General features: G+C 31.9%; 1 protein-coding gene across 1 annotated transcript in view; it reads right to left on the bottom strand.

The window, feature by feature from the left end:
- Window positions 1–14,577, bottom strand: part of LOC129218903 (collagen alpha-3(IX) chain-like) — a 266,021-nt gene that overhangs the window by 146,452 nt on the left and 104,992 nt on the right. Inside the window, exon 2 of the mRNA XM_054853223.1 lies at window positions 13,163–13,236. Coding sequence (XP_054709198.1) covers window positions 13,163–13,236 — 74 coding nt within the window. The remainder of the gene's footprint in view (window positions 1–13,162; window positions 13,237–14,577) is intronic.

Genomic DNA, 14,577 nt, shown 5'->3' with positions numbered 1-14,577 from the left:
AAACAAAATATGCGTAAAAAATACACAAAGCATATTAGTGCCAAAGCAAAAATACTGCTTTATTGCTGATACTATACAGATCATCCATAAAAGAAGGTTTTTATACTTCATTTACAGCCTTAAAAAGTTATCCAACACGCCCGGGTCTCCCCTACAAATGCAATTTTGTCGAATGTTAAACGACTAAAACGACTAAAAATTAAGGGTGTCACTATGAATGAAAACTTAACATTTTGTAAAAAGATGATCAAAATTATTATTGAAGTTTCGTGTTAACATTTCTAAAAAGTTGAATTTATCAGTGATTATAATAAATGTTAGTATAATGTGCTAAAACAATTTTAAGGGTTTCTTCTAAATCGCAAGTTTCTTAAAGAAAGAGAAAAAATAAATAAATAAATAAAAACAAGGTTGCTGATTTTGCGGGATTTTTGTTTTCCTTATAGTAAAAGTGCCTTAAAGTCAGTATCCATGGTTTTAAAGTAAGTTTTAAGTATAAGAAAAATGCAAGCACTTTTAACAACAAGCAAAATTATTATTTTTTCTTAAATTGTTCTTTATTTCCCGTTATTCACAACTTCAGCTTTATTCAATGCCAGTTATGTCAACTTCAATACTTTTGTCATAAATATATTATATTTTAGCGTTCAAAGAAATTTAACCTTTGTTTTTACCATAAATTAACTCATACCAAGCATCGAATCTGTTCAATTAAATATCTCTACGATAAGAAGAAATCAAGAAAGTAAATGTGGAACATTTCTTACTCCTTGATTAAAACGAATTATTGAATAAAAATTTTTAAAAATCTTCCCCACGGGAAAACGAAAATATAAACACAATGTGGTTAATTTCAAGGGGGGGGGGTTTAGTGTCTTAAAACTGTTATCGATAAATTTTTAAGCATTTTTTAAGTATAGCAAAAATATGGCACTTTTAGTATGATACAATTTTTTTTTTTTTTTTTTTTTTTTGCGTTACTGTTTATTTGCCGTTGTCATGAGCTAAAAATTGAAATTATGTTGATAACTTGAGTTTTATTCGATGCTATTTGAGTCAGTTTTAAACGTTTTTGTTCAAATGTTTTATATTTTAGTGATTAAAATAGTTGAAGCTTTTTTATTTACGATATAACAATCAATGAACTCACGATACGCATTCAATCTGTTAAATTAAATACCTCTGCGTTAAGTATAAAGCAAGTAAATCAACGGAGGACATCTCTTTTTCCCTGGGGAAGATAAATTACTTAATAAAAGGGTTTGTAATGTAATGGGCTTTTAATCGTGGTTTAAGAGCATTCTTAATGACAGGGTGGGATAAGATTCTTTCTTGTAATATAATATGTCACTGATAGTGGTTGAAGCAGAAGGCTAATGTTATGATTAGGTGTACGTACTGGGTTCACTGAGTGAAAAAACGAAATAAAATGTACTCCCTTTTATAGGATAAAATATTTAATACAGTTTAAAAAGTTATTAATGGCTGTAAATAACACATAATTCAAGTAATTATCATTATCATACTAACGTTATTAGCATTTACCTACATGCAACAACTACCTACATGCAGCTTATATTTTTATAATTGAAATAATATATGAATCAATGATTCTAAGGAGTTTGTTGCTTCAAAAATGTAAGGTGGGCGAATGTGGGGTAAAGTTGAATAAGTAAGATAGCTTAAATTTTTTAAAATTGAAAAAATCAAAACTTCTTTTGACAATTGCAAGGCATAAAATGAGAACAAGGTACGAATACTTTATAACAAAATGGAATTTAAATGTTATTTCCCATTTTTTGTTTGAAAATATCTAACTTCAAATAAAAGTGGAGTATTATCACTTTGTATGTGGCTGAGTAAATACAGAGTAAGAGCAAAAAAAAAAACTGTCAAGAACTTGATAACTAGAGTTAGAGGAAAGAAGAAATAACATTTTTTTTAGTTGAGAAGTTAAAAGTTGGAAAAGTGCTTAATGCAAATTATATTATAATTTTAGCTATTCATTTTCCTTAAAATAAAATTAAAACCATGGTTTTTAAAAATTTTATTGGCTTTTAGTTGTATAATGAAATACATAAATGGAATACCGCGTTAGATATTAATAGCTTGAAAGACAATAAATATTTTTGTTATTCCTTTGTATTGTTGTTTTTTTTTTATATAAACCGCTAAATGAAATAATCAAGATGTATTTTTTTATTTAGAAATTGTGTTCTGGCATCTCGATCCGAATTCCTTACTTAATACCGCCCTACATTGTCATGTCGCAAAGCATTTGAGAGATTTTTCATTGAAAGTACTCATGTCAGTGGAAAAATGTCAGTGGACTGACAACCCACCAAATCCTGAATTAAACACTAATTTAACTATACGCGAAATTAGTCTTTAAAACTAAACCTACTCAGTTACATTAGGTTGTAGTTTATAGGAGGCCCCGACTTCAAAAGGTTATTAAAAATTAAGAGATCGTATATAATTAGTTAGGTATTTAAAATAATTCATCGTATAGTAATTTAAATCAGTGTTTATTTTATAATTAGGTGTTTAGTTTAGTTGATTTTTGTACTGGAATTATAAAATAAATTTCATTTCTATGTTTGGGTAGGAAATAGAATGTAAATGTAATCAGTTATTTTTTGCTTTTTAGTTCCTGGGTATTTTTTGAAGGCGTTTTTTTTTTTTTTTTTTCAATTTAAAAGTAATTTATTTTTTGCATTTTAGCGGTGTAAATAACACGGCGAGCGTCTCGGAGACTTCTGACGACTGTGAAGAAACGATTTTTCAAATGCGTAACAAATGTACAAAAAAAAAATTGTCTTCATCATTTGTTCAACTTTATCAAAGTTTGCTTTCCGAAAGCAAATGCACGAGTCACTAAAAAAAAAAAAAGAAATCGCTTTAAATTTAAATTTGTAAAATTGTAAATTGTAATTTATGTTTCGCAATTAGCGTCATGTAACTCGGGATAAAAATCGCATGTTTCTTCACATGGCCCCACTATAGATGAAGATTAAAAATTCCACTAGAATGAATTTTATGTTTGCTTCAGAGGATCCTTAATTCAAAATTTTCATTATCATTACTCTTAATAATATATATTTTTAGCACTTTCTTTAACTATAAGTAAAGAAAGTATAAACCTTTGTTTTATGGCCTTTGTTTATCAATGGGTTTTATATTTAATCGTTTGTGAGGGAAATTGCATAAAATTTATTGTTTTACCCTTAACTTTTCGCTAAAGAACAAATAGGGTAAATCAAAGATTTGGAACCTAAGTTAGACCACCCCTAAACAAAACCACCACTAAACAAAAAAAAAAAAGCATAAAAACCGGTTCACTAAGTGAGACGATATACAAAGTTAATAAAGTACAAATCCATTTAAATGTGAGTATGATGTTTGAAGAGTTCCCTCAATTTCATCAAACCTGAACTTGATTAACATTAGACCGCCGAGGAACTATGCTGTTTCAAACAAAAAAAGACTTACCCTTATCGGTACAGGCAGGCGCCTGCACAGAAATTTTGGAGCCCATCACAAATGACTTTTCCGGGCCTCTCTCCATATTGTTTATCCCTATATTTCACCGTTAGTTACAAAAATATTGGGCCCCCTCCAGGCTCGGGCCCGGGCCAACAGGTGTCCCCCCCCCCCCTCCCTGTGCACGCCCCTGGGTACAGGTTTCTTCCAGTATTTATGGAACATTGTACAAAGGAAAAACAAATCCGACGAGTTCAGAACCTCCTCCTTTTTTTGAAGCCTCCTAATTAATATAACCATAATTTCAAATTGAACTGGCGGCGTCGTGAAATAATAAATCCAGAATATTGGTCAAACTTCAGAAATCATACAGTTATAATGTATATTAATAAAGAATATAAATTAAATCGTGGGGGGGGGCTGTTCTGTATTCAATTCCCCCTCAATTGAACACTAAATATATTTAAAAATTTTAGTATTAAATAAAGAACTCTTTATGTTTTAGTACCTAAATAAAGTTATTGATTAGTTAATAAAATATTAAGGTAATTGATTCAACTATTAAAGTAGCAAAATATATTTAACTTACTGCTTTGCTACGCAGTAATAAATACATTAGTAACACCTACAGTAAAAAATTACCATGCGGCGCGCGTTGAGAAAATTAATCATCCATGTGCGGCGAGAATTAAATATCGTTCAAGAGAAAGTCAAAACTTTAGGTGTAAAAATACATCGATCACAGCAACACCACGTGACCATGACGTATGAAATTTAAAGTTTCTTGGATTTCTCCGGGACCCCTTATCAGATCCAGACCAAATTACAATGGGACCATCTGGGAAGTATACCCTTCCAAACAAAAAAAAAAAAAAAAATTCAAATCGATCCAGTAGTGTTGCAATAATTCGAAAACACACATCAAAAGCCGCAATACGAAATCATAACATCCCTTTTTGAAGTCGAATAAAAACGTTTGCATAAAAGAAAGAATTATAATTAAATAAAATATTATAACAAGAATCATAACCGACTTTTTTTTTTTTTTTTTTTGTTTAATAAGTAAGGAAAATATGCAGAAAACTATCGTTTAAGGAAAAGAAAAAAAAAATACGTGGAACGTTTAAAATTATTTTCTAATTCATGGTCAGTGAAAGCAATGAAAATTTGTTTGCCAAAAAAAAAAATTGTAGCTTTTATTGAATTAAAATACGACAATAAATTTTAAAAAGTCTGGGAAAAAGAAAGAAAGAAAGGAAATGAAAAATCAAAAAAATAATGACATCTCTTCCTAAATATAAAAAAGTAAATCATGCATGCGAAAGAGAGGAGAAAAACCTTGTGGGTCGTTCGAAAAGTCGTTTTCAAATTCGTGATTAGTAAAAGCCAGTGAGGTCCTACTCCGTGGTGAAAGCATTCGAGATGGTTCTGCAACTCAGGTCGTGTGTTAATAGATCTACCGGTCAACCTGGGCGTGATGACGTCAGTGGTTAGTGTGTTAAATATGGATAAAACGTTTTTGTACACAATCGGCTAACCTGTAAGTCATAGAATGCTTCTAGTTACTCCCCGGTGAGCCACTACCATTGAGAAGGGATAAAATGGAGGGAATGAATACTTTCATTCGGGGAGGAAAGACCCCAAGTCATATGACAGATTTTAAAGTAAAGCATTAGAAGAAATCGGGTTTCCTTCGCTAGTTTTAAGCAAAACGTGTCAACCATTCGTCGTTGTTGAGTCACGTGACTTGAGCTCTTTGACCAAGCTATTGATTAGCCAATGATTGGACTAGCTAAATCCATTTACTAATTCCTACTCTAAAGCCACTATTACCCTCTTGGTGCTGTTAGGTGAGTTAACTGGGAGTTCTATTTGAACATTACTTCTGGGATGAGATGACGTCAAATTTGTGCAGTTCTGGCGTAATATATCAGTAATGTGAATTGAGATTAGCCGAAGAGGTTCGCTTAATTAAAGGTGCTTATTTCCTCGTGTTCTCATTAATTAAAAGAATTGAAACAATTATGATTAAGATTTTCTGGAGCCATTAGAGCACTCAAAATCTTCTCCTGGGAAGGAGGGCTGCATAACAAGTTAGTATTTTCCACAGGGGGAGGGGAGTTGGCTATAAATAGTTATTACACATTAACAAGCTATAACTAGCAATATGGCGCCAAACTAAGAGTTTTCTTGGGATGTTAATTTCCAAAGACCCTCATCCTTGCGGAGCTTGAATTGTCTTCTTATGCTTTGCGATGCCATGACATCGAAATGCTATTAGAGTACAGTGAAACCTGTGTAAGTTTACCACTTGCGGTGCACTACTTTAGTGGTCAACTTACCGAGGTAAATTTATATGATATAGGACTAAATCTGCACCTGAAAAAAAACGGTCGGCTTAAGACGGGTGGTAAACTTTACGTTTACTGTATTTGATTCTAATCAAGTATTGAGCGTGTCTATTTGCAGTGTCGGGAAGGCAATTTGTTATTTTGCTGCTATGCTCAATATGATTCGTCCCCTACAGATACTACCCCCTATATTCTAATTTGGCTGTGATAAGCTATGACCTTGACAATCTTTACTTCGTTTGGGGTAATTGGGGAGGGAAGTTTACGCTGAGTTGTTTTGGGTTACTTTTGTAGTGGTTTTGCAAAAGTATTCTTACTAAATGCACGTCCATTTTTCACCAAACTCCCTGAAAAAAAGTAACCATTGTATGGATCATAGCTCTACTTATCGGAGCCACACTGTACCGAAATTAACGAGCTGATGCGTGCATCACATGACTTCCTTTTACTCCAATTTAATGTCATTTTCTCGTCATTGGCAGTTTTAATATGATTCAATAGTTTACTCTCTAAGTATCACCAACAGTGGCCAAATTGAAAAAAGATTTAAAACAAAAATAAATAAATAAATAAAAATCGCCAAATTTGTAGCCAAGTTGGCGACAAAACTTGGCGGCCAAAAGACTGGCGATACATCGCCAAGTGTCCGCCAAATTATAACACCACTTGAGTTTACATCGAAATTAACAATGATTTCCCCCCAAAAAGGGGCAAAAAGACCCCCTTTAGAGCATCCGAATGCAACCAAAAAGGAAAGTGCACAACTAGACCCACTAGGAGTCTACGTACCGAATTTCAACTTTCTAGGACATTTCGTTCTTGAGTTATGCGACGCACATACACACATATATACATACATACAGACGTCACGAGAAAACTCGTTGTAATTAACTCGGGGACCGTCAAAATGGATATTTCGGATATCTGTACGTTCCTAGGCACATATCCACGTGTGGTCGGTTTGAAAAAAAAACTCAACATTCATTCGGGGGTAAGCAAAATGGAAATTAAGACCGATTTTTGGGTGAAAACTTTTTCGCGAATACAATACTTCCTTTTTTGTAAAAGGAAGTAAAAAAGGAAAAAAGTTGACTTTTGTAGAGGAGGTTCATTTATTTGCTTATTTATTTCTTTTGAACAGTTCTGGTTTTGTATTTCACGTTTTGATGTTCAAATTCTCTTAACCTATATATTTGCATATCCATTTGTTTGAAGAGAGAATATTTCGGAGCAAATTCAGTCACAATTAACTTTATTAAAAATACTGTGGCATGACAGATTCAAACATTTTAATAAGAGACTTTTACTCGTCTTTCTCAGTTCCACACCATAAAAAATACCCTTGAAATAATTTAACGAAGAATTATAATGGCTAAAATAAATTCAAACTATTCATGTTGAATCGCTTTTCTTTCCTTTTATACGATATGCTTGAAAAACTCATTTTGCTTCCAAACAAATAGTGTTGTTTAACTATATTTAAAAAAAAAACTCAAGCATGTAGTTCAATTTCAGACCTGCGTTTTCAAATGCCTTTTTTTGTGTGCATGAATTAATTCAACTACTCTTAACTAGGGAAAAAGTGAGAAAAGAGTTAAAATGAATCCGTTTAAGATTTTCTTTTCTTAAGCGGAATTATTATCACTTTCTTCCTAAATTATGCTCACAAGAAAAAAAAAGACAGAATGAAGAAATGTACACTTGCAACTAACTCTAAAACACAGGAAATGAAAATGATTGCGAAATTAAATGGCAATTCAAGGAAAACTTATTTTCTTCTAGATTAAATATCTTTTTGATTATTTGGAGTATATCAGTTATTTCTAACAGTTTTCACTGAATAGCTGTTATAATAAGGATAATTACGGGAATCATCGAAACCTGTCAACTCATCTTACAGGTGTGGTTCACATTTCGGAATACCTTCTTTTAGCACCTCATAATTTCCAACTTTCCTTTTCATACATTTGAAAAGGGGAATTACTTTTAAAGACACAATTAATTATAATGATATCATAAAAACATCCAAAAAGATTGGTTTTCTTTTTCTTATCGTATCATTTTTACTTGTCATAATTATTGCACATTTCGCCGAATTAATTGTTTACTGTACATTATGGTCTTGGTGTGCTGGTATATTTACAGAAAATGTATTTGATTTCTAACAAAAAGTTATAGTCAATGTAGTATTAATTAATATTCCATGATTGATTTTTGCCTTTCTTAATGCTTATTAAGTTTCGTTTATTGCGAAACATAACTTATTATAATAAATTGAATATTTCATTATTAAATAATTTCTTCTCACATTTTTATTATAATCAAGTTTACGTCATTAAGTTAAAGCTTAATAAGCAGAGAGTAAACACTTGAGTTGAAAAAATTTCATCACTAAAGGTTTTTTTTTTATTTTAATTTTGTTTTTGAATCTATACAGACGTAATTTTTGCAATGTATGATTTCACCAAAAGTTTAAAACAGATATTGGCAATCAGCCACTCGTAAAAATTAGAGCTCTTGAGTTTAAAACTAAGTAAATATAGATAGGTCTCATGCGCTGATGAAAAAAACCATAACGACCCCCCCCCCCCTCTTCCCTTCAAAAGTGAGATACAGAAAAAATAATGAAAACATGAAAAAACAAAAAAAAAAAAAAAACACTTTGTGCTGCAGTAGGTAGGGTAGATCGGGGCACGTTTACGCAGTGCCTTTTTTATTTCCTTTTACAAACGAGCTGATGTTTTCACTCAAATATCGACCTTAATTTCTATTTTACTCACCCCCGAACGAATGTTGAATTTTTTTTTCGACTCGACCACTCGTGGATAAGTACCTAAGAATCTACAGACACTCGAAATATCCATTTTTACGATTCCAGAGTTAATTACAGCAAGTTTTCTTGTGACATCTGTATGTACGTATGTATTAATCTCGTATGTGTGTATGTATGTCGCATAACTCAAGAACGGTATGTCCTAGAAAGTTGAAATTTGGTACATAGACACCTAATGGGGTCTAGTTGTGCACCTCCTTTTTTGGTTGCATTCGGTTGTTTCTAAAGGGGTCTTTTGCCTCTTTTTGGGGGGAAATCATTGTTAATTTCGATGTAAACTCAAGTGGTGTTACAATTTGGTGGACACTTGGCGATATTTTGCCAGTCTTTTGGTCGCCAAGTTTTGTCGCCAGCTTGGCGACAAATTTGGCTTTTTTTTAAAGATCTGGTTTTAATTTGATCACTGTTGGTGATATTTAGAGAGTAAAGTATTGAGTTACATTAAAATAACCAATAATGGGAAAATGACATTATATTCGAGTAAAAGGAAGTCATGTGATGCACACATCAGCTCGTTTCAAAACGAATTATAACTGGAGAGCCAACAGTCATAACAGATTGATGCTGCTCTCTAGCACATATTCTCACAACGTTTTGAGCATCAGTCGAGCTTCTGTCTAGCATGCAGAAATAATAATCTGTTTTCTACCAAGTTGAATAAGTTTTGTGTTGAACGTTTTGGAACTTATTGTGAATAAATAATACTTAGTTAAGAAAGAACAAATATATAAAAATTACCAAAATTTTATCCTTTTTTGAGAAGTGTACTTGAATGAACAGAAATGTTGTTAAATTTTTTTTTGCGTCGAAAATAAATCCAAACTTGGCAACGGGGCAAGTTTACGCTTTGACGTCAGAGCACCTTTACGCACATTCTTATGGTGTCTTACTTTTTAAACGTGCCCTGACGCTTTTTTCCCTCTGAACTGTCTCAAACTTTTTTACTATTTTCAGGCTATTTAGTTTTGAAAATCACCGTTTATTTTATAGTTGAGTTACAAATTCGTATCTCATAGGCTACAATCATATAGTGCTGTCTTCATATCCATTCATATTTTACTTTATACACTATTTAGTCTGTAATAAATTTGCTTTATTTTAACAATGGTAAGACATCATGCTCAAAACACTAACAAAACCACGTGAGGTGTCAAAATAAATATGCGTAAACGTGCCCCGTGTCCGGGACAAGTTTACGCAACCGACTTGGTCTCAAAAATAATTTTTTTTAACGGTTAAAAACACGAACTGAGCAGCAACTGAATACACCAATTTTGACTCCATTAACTACTTTATAAAATCGCCATGTCTAAAACTTCCCAAGTTCAAACATAAAAATTAGAAAATTCATCGATAAAAATCCGCGTAAACGTGCCCCGGTCTACCCCAATGTTTAATGTCGGAGAAAGTATAAAATTATGTCTTTTAACGCTTGTAACTTGAATTTAATCTGAACTTATGTACAAAAGCAACTATAATACCACAGAGAGTGTTTTGATTTTTAAAAAGTAACTAGTTTTGTCTTTTGACTCCCATGAAAATACGTTAATTTCAAAATGATTAAGAGTAAGAGTAAAAATGTGTGACATACACATTAGTGTAATAGGTCGAAAGGGAATAAAATTCAATACATCATAAAATTAAATGTACTTACAGTGGCTCCCAAAAGTGTTCGTACACTTTGAAACTTTTTAGTAAAACCAAAATAACTCGAAACTGAATTCGAATATGAAGTCCAATATTTTTTCACATCATTCCTATGTCATTCTAAATACAACCCATTGGTTTTTTCAAAATATTGAAGGATCTTCTTTTTGAAATGGGTCAGAAAACGAAGAGACAGAGAAATAACGCGCCACAAAAGTCATCGTACACTCAAATATTTTCGAATAAATTTATGATTAAAATTATCATATGCCGTTTTATTAATATTTTTGCATTGTGTTGACCCTTATAAGTCATTTGGCTTTAATTTTTTGTTTATTTATTCCTTAATATATTGCTTATTACTGTAAAATGGCTGGTATTCGTAAAAAACCGCAAACACCATTCAAAATTTGAATTTTTTTTCCCACAGTAGCGGTTAATTGGTGTGAAATGTCTCTAAATTAGTTAATTTATTTGTTTGTATAGTAAATTGTTTGATAAAATGCTTTAAAGAAAGGAATCGGACTGAAAGCAAGGTAAGAAAAGGTCAACCGGGAAAGTTGACAAAACGTGATCGGAGATTTTAAGTTAAAAAATTTATGAAAAACACACATTTGAGTGCTGTAAAAGTTTCTGCAGAGTTAAATGAAACAATTTACATTTAATTTTCACCTAAAATTGTTCGCCAAGTTCTCTGATTAGTTGGATTAAAGGGGACCTCTTCCCGCAGAAATTTTCTTGTTCGTGCGAAAAACAGTAAGCTTACGCTTTTCGTCGCAAAATCAATGATAAATAAGCTCAAAACGTTTTAGAATTACGTCATACTTACAAATAAAAATTAATTCAACATTTTTGGTTAAATTGTTGTATAATTGTAAGTTAATGAACAAATTAGGAACTTAATCTTAAGAACTTAGTTGGACCAGTTAATCAGGACGGTGAAGGTGTTCTTGTGTGAGGGTGCATATCAGCATTAGGACTTTGTAGTTTGGAATTTTTTGATGAAATAATAAATCATGCTGCTCATTTAAATATTTTAAATGCCAATTTTAAACTCTGAGAAGAAAATTTGGTTATAGAATACAACTTTGTTTTTTATCAAGATAACGATAAGAAGCACACGGTTTTCAACGTTTGCGTCTAGTGCCTCGAAAATTGTCCTAAAGTTTAGAAAATACCTCCTCAATCTCAAGATTTTAACTTAATGTAACATTTAGAGATATCTGGAGGCTAGATAACGAAAATAGGGCTTTAAAACGGAAAAGAGAGCTAGGAACAGTAAGACTTGAAGTGTGGTTGAACACTTACTCAGAAATTACACAAAAAAAAGAAAGAAAAAGAATGAAATCTATTCCCAGACGTTTAAAAGGTGTTATGAATACTTTATGATTATTCTACTAATTAATAACTTAATCAAAAATTTGATTATTCAATAATATATAGAATTTTTTTAAAGTGTACGAAGACTTTTGTGAGATAAAATTTCCGGCACTTATTGGTTTTTTAATTAAAAAAAATAAGTTTTAACATATTTTTAAAACTTTTCATGTAGTTTTGTTAAAAATTGATTCTAGATCTTGTAATTAAATACCTATTCCAAAATATTAATTCTAAGCAATGGATTGGTTCCTATTTCGTTGAAAATCGTAGGTGTACGAAGACTTTTGGGAGCCAATGTATATTCTAGATTAATGATTCTCAAACTCTGGTCCACGTTCAATCTTAATGCGATCCGTTATCAGCTAATGAAAATTAATCTATTTCAGTTCTGTAGTTGCAGTTAAATTTTTTAAAGAAAACTTTGGGATTCGTCTCATTTCACCTTATATAATTGTTCTAAAAATATTATTTCTATCGTACGTGGTCTTCTTATTCGGAAGGGTACTAAAGTGGTCCACTGTTCTAAATGATGGGTAAAGGGCACAAAACTACTGTTAAATTAGTTTCGAATTGATTTCCACTTCTTAACAGTTTATGAATGTACTACACTATTTATTAGTTAAATTTAGATATGTATCACTGTATTTCTTCACTTGTAAAACTTATATAAACTTATACGTAATATGTTTGCAAAACGTATTGTTTAGTAGTTGACCATTTTTATATACTCCATAAACTTTTTTTTTGCTTGATATAATAGGAATAACTACTTCTTAAAAATAAATTTCGATAATTGGAAACCAAGATTGTGGGCGGCAAATCATTTTCATAATTATGTTTCCTAGAAATAGACAACTGACATGGTTAAACAAAAATAACGTAAATAAATCACAAATTGTCAAGGCAATGCTGCAAATTTCAAGACTGCAGTGGCGCCTCTGATCAGATCAAAAATTTTCAACACGAACAAAGAAATCGTAAGGTAACATACCTCAACCAAAAGACACTAGTACTCGTATATATACTAAATGGATCGGTCAAATATCCTACCAGTGTCTTGTGTTTGAGGGATGTTCACTCTTTTTTTTTCTATCCTGAGCATTTTTGCACAGACAAAGAGGCTCTATGCAGTCTTGAAATGGCTACTTACAGCATTTTCTCGAAAAATTACTTTTACTTTCATTTACATTCATTTTCATTTTAATCAAATTTTAGCAAAAATTATTTTTTAATCATTTTTCTTATAACGGATAGTTTTTCAAAGATAACAAAGAACACAGAATGTGAAAAATGTGGGATTTGAAAGTTCTTTTTACAATGTTCCAGTTTTCTGCATTGAAGAAAACATTTCCGCAATTTCAAACCCTCTGCAACTAAAAGTATTAAATACTTCATCAAACCTTACCTTGATAGCTTGTAATATTTTACATTTCCAGAGAGTATAATGCAAAATGAAAGTTTTACTTACGGGAAAATATTTCCTTAAAGAACAAGGAAAAAACAAAGCATCCATTTAAAATCCGTAGCACAGTTAGTGGCAATCTGAAAACGAAAAGTAATTATCAAGATCTTGCAAATGTAAATACTTTTGGTAATTAAAAATTCATTGAAAAATAATTGAAAAATGGTAAGTAAATAATTCAACACTTAGCTTCAATCAAATTCTAAACTATGAAAGTAGTGAAAGCAAAACTATTTCTTACTTGTAGTACTTCACCTTTAACCAAGTCAGGACGCTTAAATGGCATTTATGAGATGATGAAAAACCTTTAAATCGCCATGCGTAATGATTCAAATTTTTTGCTTTTACGCTTCTTTAATTACATTCCAAATATGTTTATTCACTGAAATCTCCATTTTTTTTTTTGGATACTTGTAATGTTATCTGGTCTACGTAGCTGTTCATTTCCAGTCTCTTACGAAATATCATCCTCATAAAAAAATAGCGAATATAATAAATAAGACATACCATACACAGTGCGATTCTTTTACTATATTTTACACTATTAGTTCTTTGAAAAACAAGTAAAAAACATCTCATCCTAATACGTTTTTAACCTTGTAGAACCAAATGAAATATGATCCCTGCCAAACCAATTGACCGCGCGATTTCTAATATAAAATACTTGGAAAATATTACGTAAGAATGAGTTTGACCCCTCCCCTCCCCCAAGTAAGGGTATGTAGAGATTTTTCCAACTATCCCTCCTCCTCGTTACCCTTACATAATTAATGAATGGCCCCTAGTCTCATTGAGCGGAGTACAATTGTAGCGGAGCCCAGGCTCGGACTGGCCCGCCTGCCAACCTGCCCGAGGGCAGGTGCGCCTTCCTACTTTTTAAGATGAAATGCAATGCAAACGCCTTCGCTGAAAAACAAAAATAAAAACTTGTCTTGCAAATTCAGAACGCAAGTTTTCTAATTGATTCGAAAGCTCTAATACCTTCCCCTCATTTTAAAGTTTCGAAAATTTTTCTCCACGCCCGCTTTCCCAAATATTATCGTCTAAAAGTTTCCGTCTTTTGAGTTTCAATTTCGAAAAATTGCCGGGAAAAGTTCCTTCTATCCCATCCCCTCCCTTCCCGTAATGTTTCCAAAGATGACCAACAAGAGCGTTTTTAAGACTCTTATTTCAACAAAAAAAAAAAAGAAGAAGAAAAGGGAGAGACCTTCGAATCTTCAATCAAAAAGACTGCCTATTCTGGAACTTTGATTTCGAAAACGTTCTGGAAGAAAGTTTCGAATTGCATTTTTTTCCCTAACGTCATTAAAGATGGACGGTAATAGCGTTTTAGGATTAAAATTTAAAAAATATTCTGGAGTTGGAGGCCACTAGACCTTCTTTCTCTCTTTATCTTCCAACATCATCGAAGTTAGTCTAAA

The sequence above is a fragment of the Uloborus diversus genome, chromosome 3 (genome assembly GCF_026930045.1).
Source record: "Uloborus diversus isolate 005 chromosome 3, Udiv.v.3.1, whole genome shotgun sequence".
Classification (NCBI taxonomy): Eukaryota; Metazoa; Arthropoda; class Arachnida; order Araneae; family Uloboridae; genus Uloborus; species Uloborus diversus.
The sequence above is the reverse complement of the archived record's forward strand: the minus strand, read 5'-3'. Positions and strand labels throughout refer to the sequence as shown.